Genomic DNA, 24133 nt, shown 5'->3' with positions numbered 1-24133 from the left:
GCAGGGCATGCAATATTTTTTATACCACAACTAACAAATGTATGTGCCAAGAGGGGCCATGAAAACTGGGCATCACAAACATACTGTACTGTAAATTTTTTGTGTTCTCTGCAGCCAATTTAAATGCTGGGCTACAAGTTACTATTTGTGCCACAGTTTAATATGTACACAGCATCTCAGTTCCCCCTATTATTCTTCTGATTGAAAGCTGACTTTAAGCTTTTAGGTACTGCTATTCGTACATACACCTGATACATAGGAATCAGATGTCTTTTCATAAATACAAAAACAGAATACAAAACAGACATAGGAAGTGGTATTTATGCAGCAATATACAGCAATTCCCACTCCTTCCTCTTTTACTCCTCTGTTTCATTTATAAACAAATATATTAGTAGCTTAACCTAGAAAACCAACAACATTATTACAATTATTATTATTCAAAAGCTAAAGAGACGTAGACATTATAACAATTATTATTATTCAAAACCTAAAGAATAAAGAATACTGTAAATCTGTAAAGAATACTTACTTATTTTTAATATTGTTAGCTAATGTATTGACATAGTCGTGGTTAACCTGAAACAGAACATAGACATGTTGTGATTTTACAAAAAATGGTTTGCCAGCAGGTATTACAGAGAGAAATGAGTGGTAAAAACAAGAACCCTTTCATTGTCGTGTTAAGTAAACAATAAGGTATACATTCTCATTGCTATCTGACACACCCTGTGCTCCAGTACTGTGGGGCTGGCCCCTTGATGGACTTGGGCAGTGGCAAGAGACACCTCAAGCTGTAGGTTAGTTATGTGAGATAGTGTGTGGACAGTTCAATTAATGAGGATGTATTCAGATGAAAATTGGGACTAGTCAACTAGTAACAAGATTGGACTTTTTTATGTATTCTATAGGCAAAACATTTTTTCTTGTCTGACTAGTAAACCAGGTTGTTTCAGAGACGCAAATTTTTCAAACACATAGGGGCAGCTTTATCAAAATGTGAGTTTGGAGCTTAATACATACAACAAACTCACCTACGTCCTATTCATTCCTATGGGATTTTTAGAAGTGTATTTATCAAATGGTGAGTTCTAACTTTCACCAATCGATAAATAAGCTTCTAAAAATCCCATAGGAATGAATAGAACGTTGGTGAGTTTTTATGTATTAAGCTCTAAACTCACATTTTGATAAATCTGCCCCATAACCTTTTTTTCTGATATATGCATTCTTTTGTGATGACTGGAACAGGGCTGCAGAGGTACTTGCAATTGTACTTGACTACATATAAAGAGGATAATGCAAAAAAGCATTACAGTTACATAGGCAATGCACATCTGTAACCTACTTATTGCAGCTGATTGTAATGTAACATACAGATGACACTGCATTGATATTTGTTGACCACCAGATTTTAAACTATTTCTGCTCCACACTTTATAATAAAACTCCCAGTAAACGCAGCGGCATATGGACAGTGACCTCAGTGAGCCAGTCATGTAACCAGTGTACTCACTGTAAATATGCCAGTATGTGCCACAACCCACAGTAAGGGTCAATGAGGTTGTAACTTTTCTTTAAAACCTAAAGACGTGTTAGGCCTATGGCACCCAGAGCACCCATGCAGCCTGTCATTCCATTACTGGACTCTGTCTAACACTAGACGTGACAGGGGGTGCTGCATGGGTGCTTTTCCTGCATCTTCACTGGGTGAAAACTGCAGTCAAGGGTCAATGAGGTTGTAACTTTTCTTTAAAACCCAAAGACGTGTTAGGCCTATGGCAAACAGAGCACCCATCCAGCCTGCCATTCCATTAATGGATTCTGTCTAGACGTGACAGGGGGTGCTGCATGGGTGCTTTTCATGCGTCTTCACTGGGTGAAAATTGCAAGCAAAGAATATGCTACGATTTTCTTTCCGATTTTATTTATTTTTTATTTTTTCTTTTCTTGTTGTTTTGTTTCATGTATGTTACATAAAAAAATAAAAGGATAAACTATAAAAAAAAAAAAAAGAAAAAAAAAGAATATGCTACGAGTACCATAGCCCTTAAATCCCCATGCTACTAAAACCTAGTTATCTGTGCAAGGTGTCTGTGGATTAAAGTTTGAGGCTGTGTTAGGAGCATGGAACACTTGCATTGAAATTCTACAAAGAATTCTGACTGCGCAGATGGGTAATTTGACACTTGCATCAACCTAATGGCAAACTGTAATTTGGTGCAAATAGTAGATCACACAGTCAAAATGCTATGTGTCTTATTCATCAGTTGTACAATCTGTTTTTGCGAATGAATCAAGCCCCTAAATGTTTGGGAATTGTGTATTTTAAAATACTATTCAACCCCATATTTTCTTTTTCACATATTTTGCATATGCATTTTTGCATCCACTTTTTCCAAAACACAAATTTTCTCTAGAAGTAGCGACGAGTGAATATTTTTTGGCAGGCTTAAATTTGTTGAGAAATTGCTTGTTTCACCATCAGCAATTTTTTTTTTTTTTGGTAGAATTGCAGGAAAAATGTTCACAACAAAATCGCAAGAAAACTGATGCAAAAAAACTCCCATTTGGAGTGAGAGAAAATGCCCATTGACTTCAATGTGTTTTTCTAATTTCTAATCTAAGCAAATTTTCTTGCAGTTTCATGAATGGAAAAGATTTTCTCACTAGCTCCAAGTAACATTCTTTCATGGCCTGGCAAGAATTTACATGCTACCTTTGCTTTAGATATACCTCCTGTCAACACTCTGTTTCAGCAATTGTGTTATTCTTTTGCCCATTATGTACAAAGGTACTGCACTGTCCCTTACCTCTGCTATAAAAACAATCACAACACAATCACTTTTTTCACTTGCAGTCAACTCTGAGAAAATAGAATTTAAAGTATCCATCAGGTAGCTCTGTTTGTCTCGCTTCACCGTGGGAATGCCAAACACAATGGAAACTGTCAGATAAAAGAAAAATATATTTGTGATGTAACAATAAAAGTAACCAATTATTATTAATTAGTGACCCAAAGCAAACTTTCATTTTAAACAAAGTCAAGTATCAAATGACCATTCCTGTGCAATAATGGTGAAACCTTTACTCTTAAACACCCCCTTACTTTGTGCATCCATACAGGTCTTGATCAAATTACCAGTCTGACAAAACCAGTCAGATGATAACAGGCCAGTCAGATAATCACACAAGACATTTTATCTGTCAGTGTATCTACAGTCATATTGTTTGCATATAGAAAAGAAAGGCCTGATTAACTATGGTGAAAACATGTTAGGCAACCCCCCAGTGAAGGGAACCATAACTTTTAACCCTGGGCCAGTCAGGACCAGATTGTAATATTAAGCCCCCTAGGCCTGTGAAAGTACTGCACCTTATCACACATCCCCCGCCACCATGACCATGCTCACTTTCCCAAACCCCGAGACTGCACTCACTTCCCCCACTGACAACCCAGCATGGCTCCATTCTTTCTTCTCTACTAGTAGACACTTGAACGGCATACTGTACTAGGCCTGGGCCTTTGTAGCCTTTTCTCAAATCCGGGCCGGTGCACAATTTAATAAATAAAAGGAATGGTCCGGAGAAAAAAAACCCAATGCAGCATCGCCATTAGAGATGTATTTCAGTTGGGTGCTTCCCTGAGCCCCAGGCTTCCCCTTCGCTGACTGGCACATAACAGTTTGTATGGAGGTGGTTACCCCTGTAAGGTCCTCTAGAGCCACATGGCAATTTTAAAATTTCTTCAGGATACAGAAATCCAGTCAGAATATTCACAAAGAACAGTCGGACGGTGAAATGAACATTTTTTTTAAAAACATGTTTTCATTATGGAATTAGGTGGGGGGGGGTGCCTATCAATAGGGTTTTTGTCCTTGTCTTGCTAGACCCCTAAAATGCACTTGCTCATGTGTCAATCCAAAAAAAAAAAAAAAGCAATCACAACTTACACAGAACATACCAACCAAAGGCATGTTGCTTAAAAGCTGTTTCATAAAAAAAGGAATAAATTAATTGAAAATATTTATACCCTATATTAAATACAATTGAGCAATAACTATGTCTTATTAAAAAGTTAATCATGCCAATGGTATGATCTGTATTAAAATACGAAGTTCACTAAAGGTCTGTACTTTCTTGCTATAGAGGCTAGTTTGTTCTGTGTATTGAAGTTCCAGCAGCTTACACTTCCTTATACTTCAAACATGAGAAATAGTGCAGACTGCAGTGCAAGTAGCTGCATGTTAGACCATACTTTGCCCTGCACAAGGAGAGTTCTTTGTCATTCTGGCAAAGAAGAAAAAATAGATATTTCCTGTAGTATGTCGTCTCTGAAGTTTAGCATTTGCCACACCTAGAAAATTAGAACAGTACACCCACTTGTTCAAGCAGTTTCCCAGGACCACGCTAAATACAAGGACATCCATTCATGAATATATTAAAGCAAGCACAAGAGCCTTGGCTAATGGGTTTGCAAGGTAACAAAACCCTTAACATGCATGCATAATCTAATTAGCAAAATAAAAAACACATATGTTACTTCTAATTACAGTATTTATATGTGTGTGCCTGTACACACATATAAATGTTTAAATCCAATCAAGGATGAAAGAGAGCTCACTTGTTATTTCAACCCCAACATTTAGATGCACACACCCTTTTCACCTTTACTGCCTTTTAGTTGTGAGTTAAGTTTGTTGTATTAAATTCAAAAAATAAAAATAATTAAATATGTTGAAATAACCCATAAGGGTTTATGCACGTGACTAGGTATTGAACTATTGCAGTTAAAATTCACAATAAACAACAGTTGCTTAAACTTCCTTAAACTATTCAGACTGGTTCTCCTAGCCCAGAGGAATTTTGGAAACCACCCAATAGTGCACATATTTCTGTTGTATTACATGACATTGTAATACACTGGTGGCCTACATTGCTCAGGAGATTTTGGACCAGATTCAGTTCTGTGAGAAAAAGGTTTATCAAGTGAAAACTCATGGACGGGATTCAATTTGAGATGCAATTCAATGCAGAAAAAACGGATTAAAGTCTTTGGGAAAAACTGGAATTGAATTAGTAGAAAAGTTTTTTCTCCTCCAATGGAATCTGGTCCATGTGTTTTTACATGATAAATCAAGAGTACTTTTTCTCACTGTATTGAATCTGGCCCTATACAAGAAACATTGACATATGGTCGTGATCTGGCAATATATAGAGAATAGATAAAGGAGAAGGAAAGGTATAATCTCTGGGGGTTCCAAATGTTAAGATGACCCTACATGGACCGGTCAAAGCTGCCGATTCAGTCCTTCTGGACTAAGTCAGCAGCTCGTTGCCCTGTGTATGGGGCCCTTAGACTGGCCTGCCTAATAGTTATTTAGTCCAGATATTAATTGAAGCCATCTGACAAGTCTGCTCAAATGATATCAGTTCAGATATTGAATGGGCAGATTTAAAAATCCTGCTTGTGTGAGGACCATATCGGTGGATGCACTCCTCGCCCCAATGGCCTGCATTTACCATGACTGTGATCCGATTGTTATGCCCAATATAACATTTAGTATGTATTACTTACCACCAGTTCTATCTTGTCCATAGAGTACATTCGGTCGCATCTGGTCTTCATGTCCTATTAGATGAGGCAGGAACATATAGATGTTTGCAAATTGCACAGGAAGTCTGCTGGACATATTCAAAACTTTCCATCGTATCTCTTCAACTAGAAAGAAGATGAATCAGTCTTACAATACAGTTCATAAGAACTTAATATGGGTTAATAATATCAGAAACATAAACTACTTATGAGCCCGAAATCCTTGGCTTAGATGGCTTTCTGCTTGCAATTCTTGTCTTTCTGCTAAACCAAAAACAACCAAAAAACCACATCCAAACCCACATAGTGTAGAAAGTTAGTTCTCTCCAATTAATAAGATCAAATTAATGGACACACATATAAAACATTGGGCCTCACTGGCCAATACAACAAGGATAAACCACTACTATTAATACTATTTAGCCCTCTTCAGACCAACTTGGCAGCTTATCTGCGCATAGGACCCACTGGCCTCCACAACTGATATCTGGCCAAAACTTGAAAGGTTTAAAAATCCTCTCTACGTGTGGATCAACACATTGATGTGGTCCTTATGTGACGAGCCTCTGCAGGCCCCATAGGATAATCTAATTGCTAGCTGAACATTGGATAATCCTTTCCAAACAAGTGGATGCAGCCATGTAGTGCCAACTTTACTTGATGACCTTTATCTAACCCATTAACAACCATGAATTGTACAATGAATAGGATAAGTGGCAGTTTAGGGATCAGTGGATGCCATTAAAGCTGCTCTTTTGTTCCCCACTCGATTATCTGCCCCAGGGTGACATACACAGTGTAGGAAATGGCACAGGAGAACAGTAAACACATCCTGATCTCCTAGCGCCACCCCTCCATACTTTGTGAACATGTGGCCTTACTCCAACTACAGCCTGCATGCTTTTCCCCCATTTAACACACAAATCTTTCTCAATAATGCGTGCTTACATTTTTTGGGTGGAAGATATTTTGTACGATCCCAGTGCACACACACACCACCCAGTCTGTGTGAATGGAGTGTTTTTTTTCCATATATTTTTCCTGTGCTATTTACACCATGTAATTATTATTTTATTAAAGTGATTTTATTGCATTTTTTACATGTTTTACTGAATTTTTAGTTCAGCATTGGAGATGTAATTTTTGTTGCCATAAAACATTACTTGCATAGCGAGCCTGGTAGAACTGAGATATTGACCACTCTTGTTAATCTGCCATAGTTTATTTTTATTGCTTTGGCTGGTTTGGAGTTTAATTTTGAGGCATCACATACCATATAATTTTGTATTCCTATACATATTGGGTATCAACATTTTCTAAAGACCCCTGGTCTTTGTTTAGAGTAGAAAGACACATATCTTAATTTTGAATTCATCAGAATTTATTTAAAATGTATTTCATTTGGGTCAACTACCTCATAGAGTCTCTGTTGCTTCAGTGTGAAACTTTGCACAATTTTGGAGTCTTCACATGACTTATACTTAAGTAATAAAATCCATGGGTATCACAGTGTTAAAAAAAAAACCTTGGCGCTCATATTTAAATCTTAGTACCTAGGAACATGTGGCAAATAAGATGCTGTAAAATGGGAGTTCTAAGTTGAATTTCAGAAATTTTAGAAAACCACTAAGATTAGCAAAGCTGTGTAGTTTGGTAGAATGGAGTACAAATGCCTATTAACCATTTTTATGTGCCAGAATGTGTGTATTCCAAATTTAATGGTGTTCTCTGGTCAGCTTAATGTCTTTTTGGCCTTGCAAATACTTCTACTGCTATGTGTTTTTGATCACAAGTCCAGGATCTCCACAAAACTATACACATCAGGTATTGGTGCGAGATATGGGGTCTCTAGGTTTGCACATATAATCAAAATAAATTTTTATGGTTTTCAATGTTAGGAAAACAAGGTAATTTAAAACATGCTTAGGGTAGGTAGAGTTAGTAAGGAGTTTTTGCAAACATTCATTTCATGTTCTGAAAATTACATTTAAATATAGATTTCTGAGGTAAAAATATTACAAAGTAAAAATACCCACAAGGAAATGCTTGTTAAGTAAAAAAGCACAAAATCAAAAAATTCAAAAATCATTTGGCAGTAAATTCATCTGGCAGTAAATTTAACAGTAATTTAACAGGCATATTTGAAAATCTGGAGAGACATGCAAGTGTCCCCCAATATATTTAACTGGCAGTAACAAAGTATAAAAAGATTTTATCTTATACAAGCTGAAATCTTTTCTGGGATGAAGGAAAATGGATCTGCTCTCATGTGCAGACAATCCACTACATGTGCCGCTGGAACGCGTAGAAACGTTAAAGAAAGTGAAGAGTGTTGCTCTTAACCAAAGGGCAACTATTTTACAGAGAAATATGAATGACCTTCATTGCTGACATTTTTATTACAAAAAATCCCTCTTCATTTTAAAATAAAAATGGGATAAACAAACAAATCACTACCCCACTAATGTATTTACTACATCACAACCTGCTTGCACAGATAGAACTTTGCACCTAGTTTACAGGTGTGGACAGAAAGCAATAAGATTAGTGGCAAAAGAAATTATATATATATATATATATGCATGCACAGCCAGATGAAAGCAGACAATCCACTTCATGTGCCCCTGGCCTAAGCATACAAAAGTTGACGAAAAAAGTAGAGGGCCACTCTTTACTAAAGGGCAACTATTTTATAGATAAATTTAAATATTAATGACCTTCATTGCTAACATTTTTATTGCTAACAATCCCTCATTTTTTAAAAAAAAAAAAGATAAATGGAAAAAAATCACTACCTCACTACTGTATTCACTATATCACAACTTGCTTGCACACACAGAACTTTGCACCTTAGTTTACAGGTGTGGATAGAAAGCAATAAGATTTATTAGTAGCAAGAGATAAAGAAATGAGGTATATTTGTCATCAGAAATAATGATATACATGATATATATTCAATTGAGAAAAAATTTGTAACTTCTAATAGAGAGATATACATTAATTTACACTTATTTCAGGCTTATAAAAGCTTACAATGATTTTGTGCCCTGGAAAGCTAACAAATGTTAGATGTGGCCAGATTGTACAGTTCTAGTGGAGCTCTAGTAGTGAAGACAATAGGTGTAAGACAATAAGAGGGTCCATAGAAGATGTGTCAGATGAAAATCTCCATCTCAGGGGGATAATAAGGGAAATCAAACACAAAAGAGAAATCCATATAACTAAGCAGACTACATGCAGACCATCTGCATGCAAAAAACTGATATTGCCACTTGATTCATGAGAGATTCAGTTAATGAATTATTGTCAGCAGAACCAAGAGATCATCAGAGACCAATCAGCCATATGGAGTTGCTGTTACTACAGAAATTTAGTTTTTGGGTCATCATAACCTGCTGTTAGGCCTTACAACACATGAAAAGCAACACTTAAGCAAAGCCTCTGCAGCAAGTCTGAAACAGAAAAAGAAGAAACATAGAACCAGCAGTGGCACATTCTATTTGTAGCACAGAGACAGAGCATAAAAATATGCCAATGAAGCATAAGCTCACAAAGATGGTACAGAGCCAAGACTTCAGTGAAGGCAAAAATAGCATAAATAATATATTTAAAAAAAAAAAGTAAGCTAGCAGGCCCTGAGAACTCAATAAACCTGTCTACTTAGCATTCCACCTAATGTTTGCATTCTCTCCAAGTGAAACAGACAGCACACAGAGTTCTAAGTGCTTTGTTACACATGGCATTTCTCCGCTGGTGAAAAACACTGCCAGATGCCGCTTCATACTAACCCATGCGTGCGCAGTGACACATGGATGTTATTCATGCCACTGCTTACAGTCACAGGGCAGTTTGGTGCAGTATCAATGTTTCCTCACCACCGTTTGCCAGAAAAGGCGATGTGTGACTAAGTCCTAAAAGCCAAACTTTAGCAACAGTTGAGCAACTCACAGGCATACAAATTTCTAGACATAGTAAATTTTGTGTGAGAATAGTATTTAGTACTTATTCAGACCTTTATAAAATGGATAATTATAATAATCGTAAAATCACTTTAACAAAACGGAAACCCTGCAACCTCACCTTGGAATCCCCTTATAAACAACACTCTAGACAAAGGGGCATATTTAAAAAAAAACAAACAAAAAAAAAGTGTATTTCATTTTAAACCCAAGGAAACAGTTTAAAGTTTGTTAAATAACTATTATATTATATACTTATATATTCCTATTACTATTATAAAGTTGCAGGATGCTGAGTATTCCCTATGGGGTAAATTCTCTATAAGAGGCTCCTTTCTTTTTTGGTAAAAATGATGTGTACTGGAGGGTTACATTTATGACAATTTTTGACTCCTGAATTTATGACAAAGTTATGCTCTTTTATACTTAAACGGATGGTAAAAAAAGGAGCACTCACTGGTTACTGCCTATAGACTTGCTACGACATTATATTATATCTGCAATCCAGCCCCTGGAAAAGCATCACCAAACCAACTGTCGATCCTTAGCACAGAGCACCAGGCAGAGTCTAAAATATACATAATCATTTATTATTCACATAAAAACATCATAAACATGGAGGTTTTACTGGCATCCCCCAATAACCAAAAGCTTGACGTGGCTGTCCGTCACTTTCTTTAATGCTCTTGTATAACTTGGCAAAGTTACTATACAGTCATATGAAAAAGTTTGGGAACCCCTCTTAATTATTTGGAATTTTGTTTATCATTGGCTGAGCTTTAAAAGTAGCAACTTCCTTTTAATATACAGTATAACATGCCTTATGGAAACAGTAGTATTTCAGCAGGGATTCATTTTATTGGATTAACAGAAAAAATGCAATATGCATCATAACAAAATTAGACAGGTGCATAAATGTGGGCACCCCAACAGAGATATTATATTAATAATTAGTTGAGCCTCCTTTTTCTAATATAACAGCCTCTAGACGCCTCCTATAGCCTTTGATGATTGTCTGGATTCTGGATGGCGGTATTTTTGACCATTCGTCCATACAGTTCAGTTAAATTTGATGGCTGCCGAGCAAGGACAGCTTGTTTCAAATCATCCCACAGATTTTTGTTGATATTCAAGTCAGGGGACGGTGATGGCCATTCCAGAATATTGTACTTCTCCCTCTGCATAAATGCCTTTATAGAGTTCAAACTGTGTTTAGGGTCATTGTCTTGTTGAAATATCCAACCCCTGCGTAACTTCAACTTTGTGACTGATGCTTGAACATTATCCTGAAGAATTTGTTGATATTGGGTTGAATTCATTCGACCCTTGACACAGCCCAACAGCATGATGGAAACTTCACCAAATTTTACAGTAAGTAGCAGGTGTTTTTCTTGTAATGCAGTGTTCTTCTTCCACCATGCAAAGCGCTTTTTGTTATGACCAAATAACTCAATTTTTGTCTCATCAGTCCAAAGCACTTTGTTCCAAAATGACTGTGGTTTGTCTAAATGAGCTTCTGCATACAACATACAACATGCGACTACACAGTTTGTGGTGTGAGTGCAGAAAGGGCTTCTTTTTCATCACCCTGCCATACAGATGTTCTTTGTGCAAATTGTGCTGAATTGTAGGACAATATACAAATACACCATCTGCAGCAAGATGTTCTTGCAGGTCTTTGGGTTGTCTGTAACCATTCTCACAATTCTCCTCATATGCCACTCCTGTATTTTTCTTGACCTGCCAGACCTGGGTTTTACAGCAACTGTGCATGTGGCCTTCCATTTCCTGATTACATTCCATACAGTTGAAACTGAAAGTTTAAACCTCTGAGATAACTTTTTGTAGCCTTCTCCTAAACCATGATACTAAACAATCTTTGTTTTTGGCCACCTTAAATAACTTTTCTCATGATTGGACACGCCTGCCTAGTTCAAGGCTTAAAGAGCTAATCCAACCAATTTGGTGTTGCCAGTAATCAGTATTGAGCAGTTACATGCATTCAAATGAGCAAAATTACAAGGGTAGCCAAATTTTTGCACAGCCAGTTTTTCACATTTGATTTAATTTCATACAACAAAATACTGCTTCGCTAAAAATCTTTGTTCAACAAATACCCCAGTACTCAGATGTTCCTGGGAAATGAAAGATATACCACTGCTACCTTTTTTGTTAAAAGTGGAGTAAATTATTATGCAGGCTGAGAGGGGTTAGCAAACCTTTTCCTATGACTGTAACTGTGTAAAAACAGAAGTAGGTTTTGTGATGGTTTCCACATAGGTTTACAGAACCTGTGCACTTAGTTTGTTGACAATTTGTACTTGTAGCTTTGTTGCCTGTTTAATGCATGACCCAGGTTTTAAAAGAAGCCAACATGTGTAAGAGGCAGAACAGAAATATGTATTTCTACACTATTTTTAATGTTTCTAAATATTGCCCTGAAATAAAACCATTACCCCAGCAGGATTAGGTGCAGTGGAAAAGTGTGTTGCCTGCCAAAGACTGTGGTTTCCAGACCTTTTAGATTAATCTAAATGTAAATCCAACATCAGAAGTATTTTACCCACCTTATTACAGGCTCAAAAAAGTCTCAAAACCTTTTAGGCTCTGCTATTGGAAGAAAGTACTGGATCTTAAAGGAACCCCACAATATCCACCTATAGAATGGCTTATTAAAGGAGTCTGAACATGCTTGACATTCCCAGTTACTTGAATGCACGGAAACATGATCTATTTCAGTGCTGTCCAACTTCTGTTGTACCGAGGGCCGGAATTTTTCCGACCTACGTGGTGGAGGGCCGATAATGGAAGCCAGTTTTGACCACTCCCCTTTTTGAAACCGCACCCACTTGAAACCACACCCATGTTATCACATGACCATACCCATATTAATGGTTGTAGTACAGCAAAAACCTGCCATACTCTGCCTGCCCTACCCTGCCTGTGTGTGCCATACTCTGCCTTCACTACCCTGCCTGTGTGTGCCATACTCTGCCTGCCCTACCCTGTCTGTGTGTGCCATACTCTACCTTCCCTACCCTGCCTGTGTGTGCATACTCTGCCTTCCCTACCCTGCCTGTGTGCCATGCTTTCACTGTGTGTGCCATTCTTGGCTGGTTTGTGCCATACTTGGCCTGTGTGTGCCATACTCTGCCTTCCCTACCCTGCTTGTGTGTGCCATACTCTGCTTGCCCTATGATGCCTGTGTGTATGGCACACACAGGCAGCCTACAGTGACACAATGCTGGCACTGCTCCTACAGTCTGCACAATAACTATATATTAAAAAACTTTTTAATCAAAGTACCACCTCAGTATATGTTCTTTTTGTAGTGTGCAGGGATTATTTGTGGGTTTCTACTGCTCCTGAGGTGTTAACAGGGGAACAATGGGGGTGATTACAGCCTGAGCCTGAGGTGTGAACACTGCAGGGGGTGAACAATGCAGAGATTAAAAGGTGTGAACAACACAAGGGATTACATATTTAAACAATACAGCCTGATTACAGCCTGAATCTGAGGTGAGAACCATGCAGGGGGGCAGTTAATCACAGTATTGATACCATTTAAAGCTTACACAAGAGTAAGCCATCAAAGCAGCCAGACAGGTGGGGGGCCACACAGAGGGGGCCCGCGGGCCGCCAGTTGGACAGCACTGATCTATTTTATTCTTTTGTGATTTAGTAATATCCCACGGACAATGGCTAAAGTAAAGGCTTAAGCCACAGTGCTGCAAAAAGTCAAACCAGAAAAACCTTTAATTAAAGCTGACCATACAGACCAACACCTTTAGTTTGTGCCAACTGTAAATAAAGAGTGGCTAGACTGTGACGGGTGTATATGTTAGCCTACTACACACATCCCTTCAGTGCACAAGCCCAGGCTGGAACAGCCCCATCAGACCAATAAATAGCGACTGTCCATGGCATCTTAAAGCAACCCCTCTGGCATTTGCCAGAATGCACAAATTGCTAGTCCAGGCCTGCCAGTGTATTTTATCTTACAGTGGAATAGAATATATAGTTACATAAGGTTGAAAAAAGACCACAGTCCATCAAGTTCAACCCTTCCAAGTAATCCCAGCACACACAACCTATACTTACCTATCTATACACTCACATACATAACTATATATACCAACATCAATACTAACTGTAAATATTAATAACACAATAGCCTTGGATACTATGCTTGTTCAAGAACTCATCCAGGCCCCTCTTAAAAGGCTTTAACAAAATCTGCCATTACAACATCACTAGGAAGGGCATTCCCCAACCTCACTGCCCTCACCGTGAAAAACCACCTACGCTGCTTCAAATGGAAACTCTGTTCCTCTAATCTAAAGGGGGGGCCTCTGGTGCTTTGATCGTTTTTATGGGAAAAAAGAACATCCCCCATCTGCCTATAATCCCATCTAATGTACTTGTACATTCACCTTCCTCCACTTATAAAGTAACATCTACCTGTAAATGCAATTAAATTTGGCTTAACTACACACATGGCTCAGCAGAACCCTAATGAAACTAAATAAGTTTAACTTCGCTATGCCAAAATATTCAAGTGTCTGAGTTACTGCAGAAAGAGATAAAATCATTAAAAATGACACCATTACAAACCTGCATTACAAACCTTAGGGGTGGGCACATTTTTATACTTAGTCTTATTTATTTTATTAGTATTAATTGCAATACAGGTATGGAATCCGTTATCCGGAAACCTCAGAATTACGGAAAGGCCGTCTCCCATAGACTCCATTATAAGCAAGTAATTCTACTTTTTGAAAATGATTTCCTTTTTCTCTGTAATAATAAAATGTACATTGTACTTGATCCCAACTAAGATATAATTATCCTTATTGGCAGCAAAACAATCCTGTTTGGTTTATTTACGGTTAAATTTTTTTCAGTAGACTTAAGGTATGGAGATCCAAATAATGGAAAGACCCCTTATCCGGAAAACCCCAGGTCCCGAGCATTCTGGATAACAGGTCCCATACCTGTATAAGCATTTGCCACCAGCAATTCACATTCACACCAGTGCAAAGGTACTATATTTTTTTTACTTTAGAGAGTGGCATTGCCTTTAAAGTAAGAAATGTCTAATATGACTGCAAGTGCAATGAATGCTTCAGTAAAGATGTTATTATTATTAACATGAGGATCTGCTAGGTGATCTTTTGCAGTGGGGTGCTACATCCCTATCTCTGGGCTTCAACAATTCTGTAAGCTGGCACAGCACCTGGGGTTTGACACATTTAAGTCCTCAGAATGTTAGGGGCAATGACACAGGGCTACTTTAGGAGCTTTAAGTACCAAGCTTTTTTAGTAGTCTGAAAATACAGCCCCCTGATCGACTGATTAGCTCAAACTCTGTCTTTTTTCTACAGTTTTCCCCATGGCTATAAATTGACTTCACTTCTATGTTTAGGGCTGATGGTCTCAAAACCCTCCACTGTTAGTTAGTATCTATATTCAAACTGCCTTCTCAGTAATTACAAGGGCGGCGAAGGCAAAATACTGGGAACTTCCCCATCATTTTTGTTTTGACAACAGTTTGTCATTACACAAATCAGCAGAAATGCATCATCTAGTTACTTGGAATTTAGAATTTGCTTCTTGTAAAGCCAAGTATTGGAGGCAGATTGATCAAAACGTGGGATTAGTAGGGTTCAGCACAGAAAAAAATCACACACTTTTAAATTCATTCCTATGGGATATTTAGAAGCTTATTTATCAAATGGTAAATTTCAACTTTCACCTCACACCTCACATTTTGATAAATCTACCCCCTAAGATAGTAAGTCCCTGCCCCCCTTTACTGTTTAATTAGATGTTAACTGATCATTTAGTGCATCTTAGTGTGATGTCCTACGCAGAGATTATTCACCCGCCATAGGTCTCTGCTACAACGGACGACTAATCTCTCTAAAATGCTTTTCCACTGGAAAAAAAAAGGAATCGCAGGTGGAAAGGCCTACGCATCAATTCAGTTTTCTGAAGTTGTGCAAAGTTTCCCCCTGCAGGCAACTTCTTGCGATTTTGGAAAACCAAAGCATAGGCTATTCCCCAGAATGTTATATGACACACAATGCTACTTTAGGAGCTTTAAGCACCACATAGTAGTGATAAATCTTCACTACCATGAATAACTATTCTCCTTGAAATGCCTTTTCACCAGCAAGAATGTGAATTTCTGGTAGGATGGAATACGCACCACTTCGGTTTTCCAAAGTCGCCCTACCTTTCCTTGTGAGGTGACTTCAGAAAACCAAAGCGACATGTATGCTATCCCACATTCTTGTCGGTGGGTAAGCATTTCGGGGAGATTAGTCCCCCATGGTAGCGAGGTAAGGTATGTTATTTAGTCAGAGAAATACAAAAGTTATATGCACAGCAAGTAAGATTCAGCATTATGAATGACAGAGGTAATTATCATGGTTTAACCACAGACTGAAGAGATTATTCAACAATTTAAGGGCAATTAGCAAAAGACAACATTAGTCCAGAAAAGTAGGATGAGGATATGTATGAATATGTAGCACAAACATTGCATTCTGCTCAGAAGCCCTTCTCAGATAACAAGATAATCATACCTGTGTGGTTCTCAAAAGCATTCCTCTTTTCTTCTACAGCTCGTTTAATTTCATCAAGAACCGTACTCAGGTCCCGAGATCTCTTCTGATTCTCTTGCTCTGCCAGATACAACCTCTGCTGGAGATCAAAAAATTGTTTCTCGTACAGTTCTCCTCCATTTGCTGCAAAACAAGGGGTAGATATATTAGATATATTAAAAAAATCTAACTAGTGCTACTGTAAATATGTGTACAAACAATACTGTAATATACATGCAAAAATACAATTACATTCAAGATTAGTGTTATGGGAAAAAAATCTCTGCTCTGTACAGCATAATATTTACGTGTCTTTATATTTATATAAAATATAAATATAAAAATCATTCTCTCTTGCTCCATATTCTATCCTCACTGGGGATTCAAGATAAGGCTCTATCTTGGATCTCCTCCTATCTTTCCAACTGTTTCTTCAGTGTCTCCCATTCGGCCTCCACCTCCACTCCTAAGCCTCTCTCAGTTGGGGTGCCTCAAGGCTTTGTTCTTGGACCCCTTCTATTTTCAATCTACAACACTGGTCTGGGTCAGCTCCTTTGGATTTCATTTTCATCATTTACCCAAATCTACCTCTCTTCCCCAGGTCTGCATTCGCTGCTAGCTCGTGTCTCTGACTGTCTAACTGCAATTTCTGCATTCATGTGCTCTCGCCACCTAAAAATCAACATGGACAAAACTGGGCTGGTCATCTTCCCTCCAACTCTGTTTCCCTGCCTGACATCACTGTCTGCGTGGAAATATTAATATAACTCCAGTTCCACAAGCTCGCTGTATAGGAGTCACATTTGACTCTGCTCTCTCTTTCACGCTCCCTACATTCAAACACTCTATAAATCCTGTCGGTTTCACCTCAAAAACATTGCACGCATTTGACATTTCCTCACTCATGAGACTGCCAAAATTCTCATCAGAAATGCGATTACCCACTAGTACCCCTAATCTTCCCTCAAACATTAACCAACCACTGGTTTTCACCTCTCACTCCGCACTTACTGTCACACCTACATGAACTCTAACGCCATGCTAGTTACCCTGACCTTATGTCTCAGCCCTCCCTTTTAGAATGTAAGCTCGTGAGCAGGGCCCTCCCCCTAGTGTCTCCGATCCTCATCCAAATGTATCTGCAAACCATTTTTGTGAATTGTTTATATATACATGTTAACTGTTCTGTCCCAACTTTTTTGGGATTTGTTGACACCATGAAATTCTGAATCAACATATTTTTCCCACATTTTGTCACATTACAGCCACAAACATGAATCAATTTTATTGGAATTCCAAGTGAAAGACCAATACAAAGTGGTGTACACGTGAGAAGTGGAATGAAAATCATACATGATTCCAAACATTTTTTACAAATAAATAACTGCAAAGTGGGGTGTGCGTAATTATTCAGCCCCCTGAGTCAATACTTTGTAGAACCACCTTTTGCTGCAATTACAGCAGCCAGGCTTTTAGGGTATGTCTCTACCAGCTTTGCACATCTAGAGACTGAAATCCTTGCCCATTCTTCTTTGCAAAACAGCTCCAGCTCAGTCAGATTAGATGGACAGCGTTTGTGAACAGCAGTTTTCAGATCTTGCCACAGATTCCCAATTGGATTTAGATCTGGATTTTGACTGGGCCATTCATTGTTTTAAACCATTCCATTGTTGCCCTGGCTTTATGTTTAGGGTCGTTGTCCTGCTGGAAGGTGAACCTCCGCCCCAGTCTCAAGTCTTTTGCAGACTCCAAGAGGTTTTCTTCCAAGATTGCCCTGTATTTGGCTCCATCCATCTTCCCATCAACTCTGACCAGCTTCCCTGTCCCTGCTGAAGAGAAGCCCCCCCAGAGCATGATGCTGCTACCACCATATTTGACAGTGGGGATGGTGTGTTCAGAGTGATGTGCAGTGTTAGTTTTCCGCCACATATAGCGTTTTGCATTTTGGCCAAAAAGTTCCCTTTTGGTCTCATCTGACCAGAGCACCTTCTTCCACATGTTTGCTGTGTCCCCCACATGGCTTGTGGCAAACTGCAAACAGGACTTCTTATGGTTTTCTGTTAACAATGGCTTTCTTCTTGCCACTCTTCCATAAAGGCCAACTTTGTGCAGTGCACGACTAATAGTTGTCCTATGGACAGATTCCCCCACCTGAGCTGTAGATCTCTGCAGCTCGTCCAGAGTCACCATGGGCCTCTTGGCTGCATTTCTGATCAGCGCTCTCCTTGTTCGGCCTGTGAGTTTAGGTGGACGGCCTTGTCTTGGTAGGTTTACAGTTGTGCCATACTCCTTCCATTTCTGAATGATCGCTTGAACAGTGCTCCGTGGGATGTTCAAGGCTTTGGAAATCTTTTTGTAGCCTAAGCCTGCTTTAAATTTCTCAATAACTTTATCCCTGACTGGTCTGGTGTGTTCTTTGGACTTTATGGTGTTGTTGCTCCCAATATTCTCTTAGACAACCTCTGAGGCCGTCACAGAGCAGATGTATTTGTACTGACATTAGATTACACACAGGTGCACTCTATTTAGTCATTAGCACTCATCAGGCAATGTCTATGGGCAACTGACTGCACTCAGACCAAAGGGGGCTGAATAATTATGCACACCCCACTTTGCAGTTATTTATTTGTAAAAAATGTTTGGAATCATGTATGATTTTCGTTCCACTTCTCACGTGTACACCACTTTGTATTGGTCTTTCACGTGGAATTCCAATAAAATTGATTCATGTTTGTGGCTGTAAGGTGACAAAATGTGGAAAAGTTCAAGGGGGCCGAATACTTTCGCAAGCCACTGTATATTTATGTACTGGCACCAGAGGAGAGCTTTTGTGCGGCAGCCCTTGGGTGCATATATATTTAAAAGAAAAGGCTTGCCACTGGACATGTGCAGCTAAATCCAATAGTGGAACTGAGGGGAAGGGAGTTCCCCCTCTTCCAGAGTAATGTATGCACCAATTGTATTGACCATACACTGATCTGCTTGGTGGGGCAGTTGGAGGTCCGTTTCCTAGGGTAGCACCAAACCAAAATGTGCTTCTGTTTGCAGTGCATTACACTCAAGGGGGCAGATTTATCAAAGTTCACTACAGAAAAATACTCACCCACTTTCTGTTCTTTCCTATGGGATTTTTATAAGCGTATTTATTAAATGGTAAAATCTTTCACCCGCTGATAAATACACTTCTAAAATTATTCTGTGGTGAGCTCCAATCTCATAGTTTAATAAATTTGCCCCTTAATTTATTTTACTGCAGTTTTTATATTTAGAAATGATAGTACATGCCCAGATGAGGCAGTTTGGCTATTCTCAGCTACTGTACAGTATACCGCTCTACCATCTTAATATATATTCCTGGGGAGGTTGCTTCCGTTCATAATAGCAGATGATCTGTCTCATCTTCCAATATACCATTATAAGCAAGTGCATGCTGCAGTGGCAGCTGAGGAAGTGGAGCCACAAATGGAACAATGGAAATGGAGGCTATAAATGTGTGTAGTTACTTGTATGGTATTCATCCATGTGGCCCTTTGACCTATCGATTGGATACTTTAGATGACTGGCCATTGTACTGCCTGCCACCATATAACCAAATACAAATTTTGCAAGGGCAGATGTCCCTTCTCCAGAAAACTACAGATTCAGTGAATACAGACTTCTGTTAGGGACTGAGCTGAATGGCAGCAATTTTTGCAAGATTTGCAGCCGAGTCTTTGTGTGCAAATAAGCAGTACTCAAAAACTGAAGGTTTCAGTCTTTGAGAATTACTGACACTCATCTTTGAACAAATGTTAAAAAAATCCAGCCAAGTTTCGTCTGAACCTCTTTAGTTGCAATTCTTTTGATGCACAAAAAAGTTTTTGTTTGTTATCATAACAGTACTATGTAAGTGGTTTTGGGAGGGTAACCCAAGTATAGACCCAATATATCACTTTGCAATTCCAAAACCGATGCAAATTATCATCACCAAGAAAGCTACACCACAAATCTTTCTAGTGGTAAAATAATTGAAACATTTCAGTTAATCAAAAAAACCCCCATGTGATTCTAGTTAGTTGTGTGGCTGGCCGGCCAGCCAGCCAGCTGCTGTTTTGCTGCCCCTCAACTAAAACTTTTGACCGCCAGCAAAAACCCTTTAGTGCTGGTAGACTACAGGTTGAACAGTCCAGTCACCCTAATGAGTCATATTGTGGATTTTGCTAAGGATTTCCTCCACAAACATGTTCTTTGTGAAAAATGTATATTTATTTAAGGTTCAATACCTTTACTTGTAGAAGGACCCAGAGGCTGTCACGCCCTAAAGGTACATTCCCATGGTAATCTGAATCAGCTGGATCTGTGCAAATGGGTATTTACATGTCACCATGGTCTGTGAATTTTGCAAACATGGCAGAAATCCAGCCCTGGATCAGTGTTGAGAATAAATGGGAGGGGGCCTAAACACAAAAAGTGTGAAGAAATCTGCCATATTTTTATGCATCTTATAAAAATCAAATAAACCTGAGCTTTAGTGAGAGATTTCGTTAAAATACATATTTAGGATGACACATTCTACATTTAATATGCATCATCTCTTAAAAGGATGGTGTTACCTTAAATATAGAGAAGGACAGTGACAGAGGAAACAAGTTAAAAAGCACACATCAAAAAAAAAAAAAAGAAAAAAATGCTTGAAATAACTCATCAATGGGTTAAGATTATTCTATGTTCTGCAGCTATATTTGGTTCCATCTGTTAGAAGCAGCAGATACCGCTCTATAACCACATGGGAGAAGGTGGGAGTATGGAGTGCTCCCTGGAGAATGGCACCAAGAGTAATTGTCAATATGTTTGCCACGTACTGCACAGGAAGCATTTCTAATAACAAAGCTCTGGGCTGGCTGTACAGGATTCAGAAAAGAATTACGACTTTACGCATTTATACAGATCCACTCAGGTGTATAATTTTGTTGTGCAAATGAAATATTATTATTAATGTTTTTTAAAAAAAAGACAAATATGCTGCTACAGTAGACTAAATTGACTTTTGGGTTTAGTTGTAGAAATGGTGAAATGATTTGAGAATCATAACACTAACGCTTGTCTGACGTACTAAAGGGCCCTTTTAATTTTATTATAATTAGATTTCATTGCTGCATTTTTGGGGCAAGAAAAGTATTGGGAAATATGCCCACAGTCACCTTGTGTACTACTGCCTTCAAAATAATTTCTCATAAACATTCCTCAATCTGCTTGGACTTGTATGACCGTGACTGACAAGTCTATTCTGATATCTTAGGTTGACAAAGCCTGGTACTGAAAGCACAGAAAAGAAATGTTATCATTATCTTATTGTTCTCTGAATGTTTACTAAAGGGTACAGGCACGGGGAATTCTGCAGCAAGGTCCTTACATATCTGACTATTCATCATATATAAGAAAAAAATGAACTCTCACCTGTAGTCCAATAAACCAGTACCCCGTCAAACCAGTCAAACTCCTTACAGAACTAAAGCTTCATTAAGGGGATTCTGTCATGACTTTCATAGTGTTCAAATGTTATTCTTGAACCAACAAATGTATTTTTTTTAGTTGTAATATTGGTGTGTAGGCACATTCCCGGATTTGTGGCGAGGCCACAAGAGCCCGGGCCTAGGGCGGCGAAATTTTGCTCCCATACAGATCAAGGGGGACCTCATCCCAGTGCTATGTATCGGAGTTTAAACGTTTACGCGTGCGCATGGGGGGGGGTAGGGGGCAAAGAATGGGGGCGGCCTCGGGGCGATGTGTAGGCAGCCACAACCTATTGTTTCTCCTACTCCTATGTAACTGTAGAAGTCCCAAGCCGGATTTTCTTACTATTGAGTGCTATTCTGATATCTACTGTTATCTGCTATCTTGCTCCCTTTCCATTGTTCTGCTGATTGGCTGCTGGGAGGAGGGTGATATCACTCCAACTTGCAGCTCAGCAGTAAAGCACAGGTCACATGGCTGTGGCACCCTGGGAAAAGAAGAATATGTCTAGTCCCATGGGCAACTTCAATATTAAAAAAAAGATTATATTTTTGTTTTTGAAAAACAGATTTAAATGCAGGATTCTGCTGGAAAAGCTGTATTAATTGTACCAGCTCAAGACAACAACAGCCCTTTAGCAACTGAGCTCAGGGGTCGACACACAATATACTGTATATACAGATAAATGTCCCAGTATAAAGCGGATGAGCAAATACAGATTATTGGTACATGGAAGCTATAAAACCGGTGCAATTAACATCAAAATTTAATAATCAGCCCTGTAGCATCAGTTTATATAAGCCTAATTTTCTGCTTAATAATTTGGGACAACCCCTAACCTTAGCCTCTCAACAGCTGCCCACAGCATGTGCAGTGTCAAGATGGGGAGCTCCTGAGAAAACACTAAAGGCCTGAATCCTTTCTACTACAGAGATACTGAATCTTTAGGCTGGTGTAATAAGTTCAGTATATAAAATATAGCATTTCTTTACATATTTATTTTTAGGGTTTAGTTCTCTTGATTCCGTTTATATTGTTAAATTTCATTTATGTACCTACATGCAATACTGTTATGTTTTATTAAAATTAAAAATATTTACAATTAAACTGCATAATAATTGTGAAGCTAGTATTAATCCTCTACTGCACTGTTTACTATAAAAATCCAAAGTTAATGGGACATGTAGCATTTTTCTGAGCAACTGAAAAGTGGCCTAAATTACCCTCTTGCTGCACTATTTTGATGCAGGCTACTTACATTCCAGAGAATATAAAATCCATATTATGTTACTGAATTTGTAAAATTCCCCTATTTATCCAATCATTTTAATGTCACAAGGGTCCAAAAATGATTCTGCTTTCCCATAGTTTATTTCATATAAAGCCTTATCAACTGAAAATTAAAATATTCCTGTTCTAACTGTATTCGGACATTAGTTAAAAGGTTAAAAATGCGTCACTCATATAAGGGTTACTGGGAGGTGGCGTCACAAATTTCTTTGTAGCCTAAAAATAACACTGAACTATTTGTGGTTTCAGCTGAAGACTCATACTACTGGCCTCATGGAATTTGTAACTCTACCCTTATGAATAAGAAGCCACAAGGTAAATATATTTGCAGGTAAGTATTGTGGGTGTAAATGTATTCAGTTTCTAACCTTTAATCCATCCGATGTCAATCTGACCAGAATCTGACAGGACAGCATGTGAGAGGGTCTGAATAAAAAGTTAGGTAGTAAAACTCTAGTCTCAAAATAAAAGGCATGGGTGACCCTGGCAACCAGATGGCATTTCCAACTGCAGTTTTAGAGGAGAAAGACATTCATAAAACGTATACATCATACCAAAAAAGTTAATTCTAACATAAACACAGATTATGAAGATAGCGGTATGGAATCCCTTATCCAGATCCCGTGTGGGAAGGTCACCTCCCATCGAGTTTATTTTAAGTCAATTCCAATTAAAAAATGATTTCCTGTATTTCTCTGTATTGATAAAACAATACCTTACACTTGATACATTATTTATGAGACACACATTTATCAAAGCACGATGACCACGGTTTTGAAAGTTTCATATTTTTTCTAAAGTTTAGAACTTTTCGTAATGACCACGAAAATATTGTTAAAATTATGTGTAAAGTCGTATTTTTCGAAATGACTACGAACATTTCGTAATTCATTCAAGCTTTGGTATCATGACTTTCTTTTGGCCAGGTTGGCGCTACAGAGTGCCATGGAAGGTTTCCAAATCATGCATTGAAGTATTCAAAGTCAAAAAGGTTTTCACGCTGTTTACGATCGTTCGGCTGTGAAAATTTCTTAACTTTTGGATCGCAACCACAATATTTTACCACAACACAAATTTTTGCGCAATTTACGCACATCAGAAATTATCATAGATACTCCGAATTTTTTCCAATCGTACTTAGAACAATCCAATTCATGCTTTGAAAAGTGTGCTCCTTGATGTTAATG

At 38.4% G+C, this 24133-nt stretch overlaps 1 protein-coding gene across 1 annotated transcript in view; it reads right to left on the bottom strand.

Annotated features, from left to right (window-relative positions):
* Window positions 1–24133, bottom strand: part of mgat4a (alpha-1,3-mannosyl-glycoprotein 4-beta-N-acetylglucosaminyltransferase A) — a 58402-nt gene that overhangs the window by 25542 nt on the left and 8727 nt on the right. The window contains exons 2-5 of the mRNA NM_001127006.1: window positions 16146–16307; window positions 5579–5722; window positions 2814–2947; window positions 533–579 (exon numbers count right to left, since the gene is read on the bottom strand). Coding sequence (NP_001120478.1) covers window positions 533–579; window positions 2814–2947; window positions 5579–5722; window positions 16146–16307 — 487 coding nt within the window. The remainder of the gene's footprint in view (window positions 1–532; window positions 580–2813; window positions 2948–5578; window positions 5723–16145; window positions 16308–24133) is intronic.

Source organism: Xenopus tropicalis, chromosome 1 (genome assembly GCF_000004195.4).
Source record: "Xenopus tropicalis strain Nigerian chromosome 1, UCB_Xtro_10.0, whole genome shotgun sequence".
NCBI classification, from domain to species: Eukaryota; Metazoa; Chordata; class Amphibia; order Anura; family Pipidae; genus Xenopus; species Xenopus tropicalis.
This window is presented reverse-complemented; position numbering and strand designations above follow the sequence as displayed.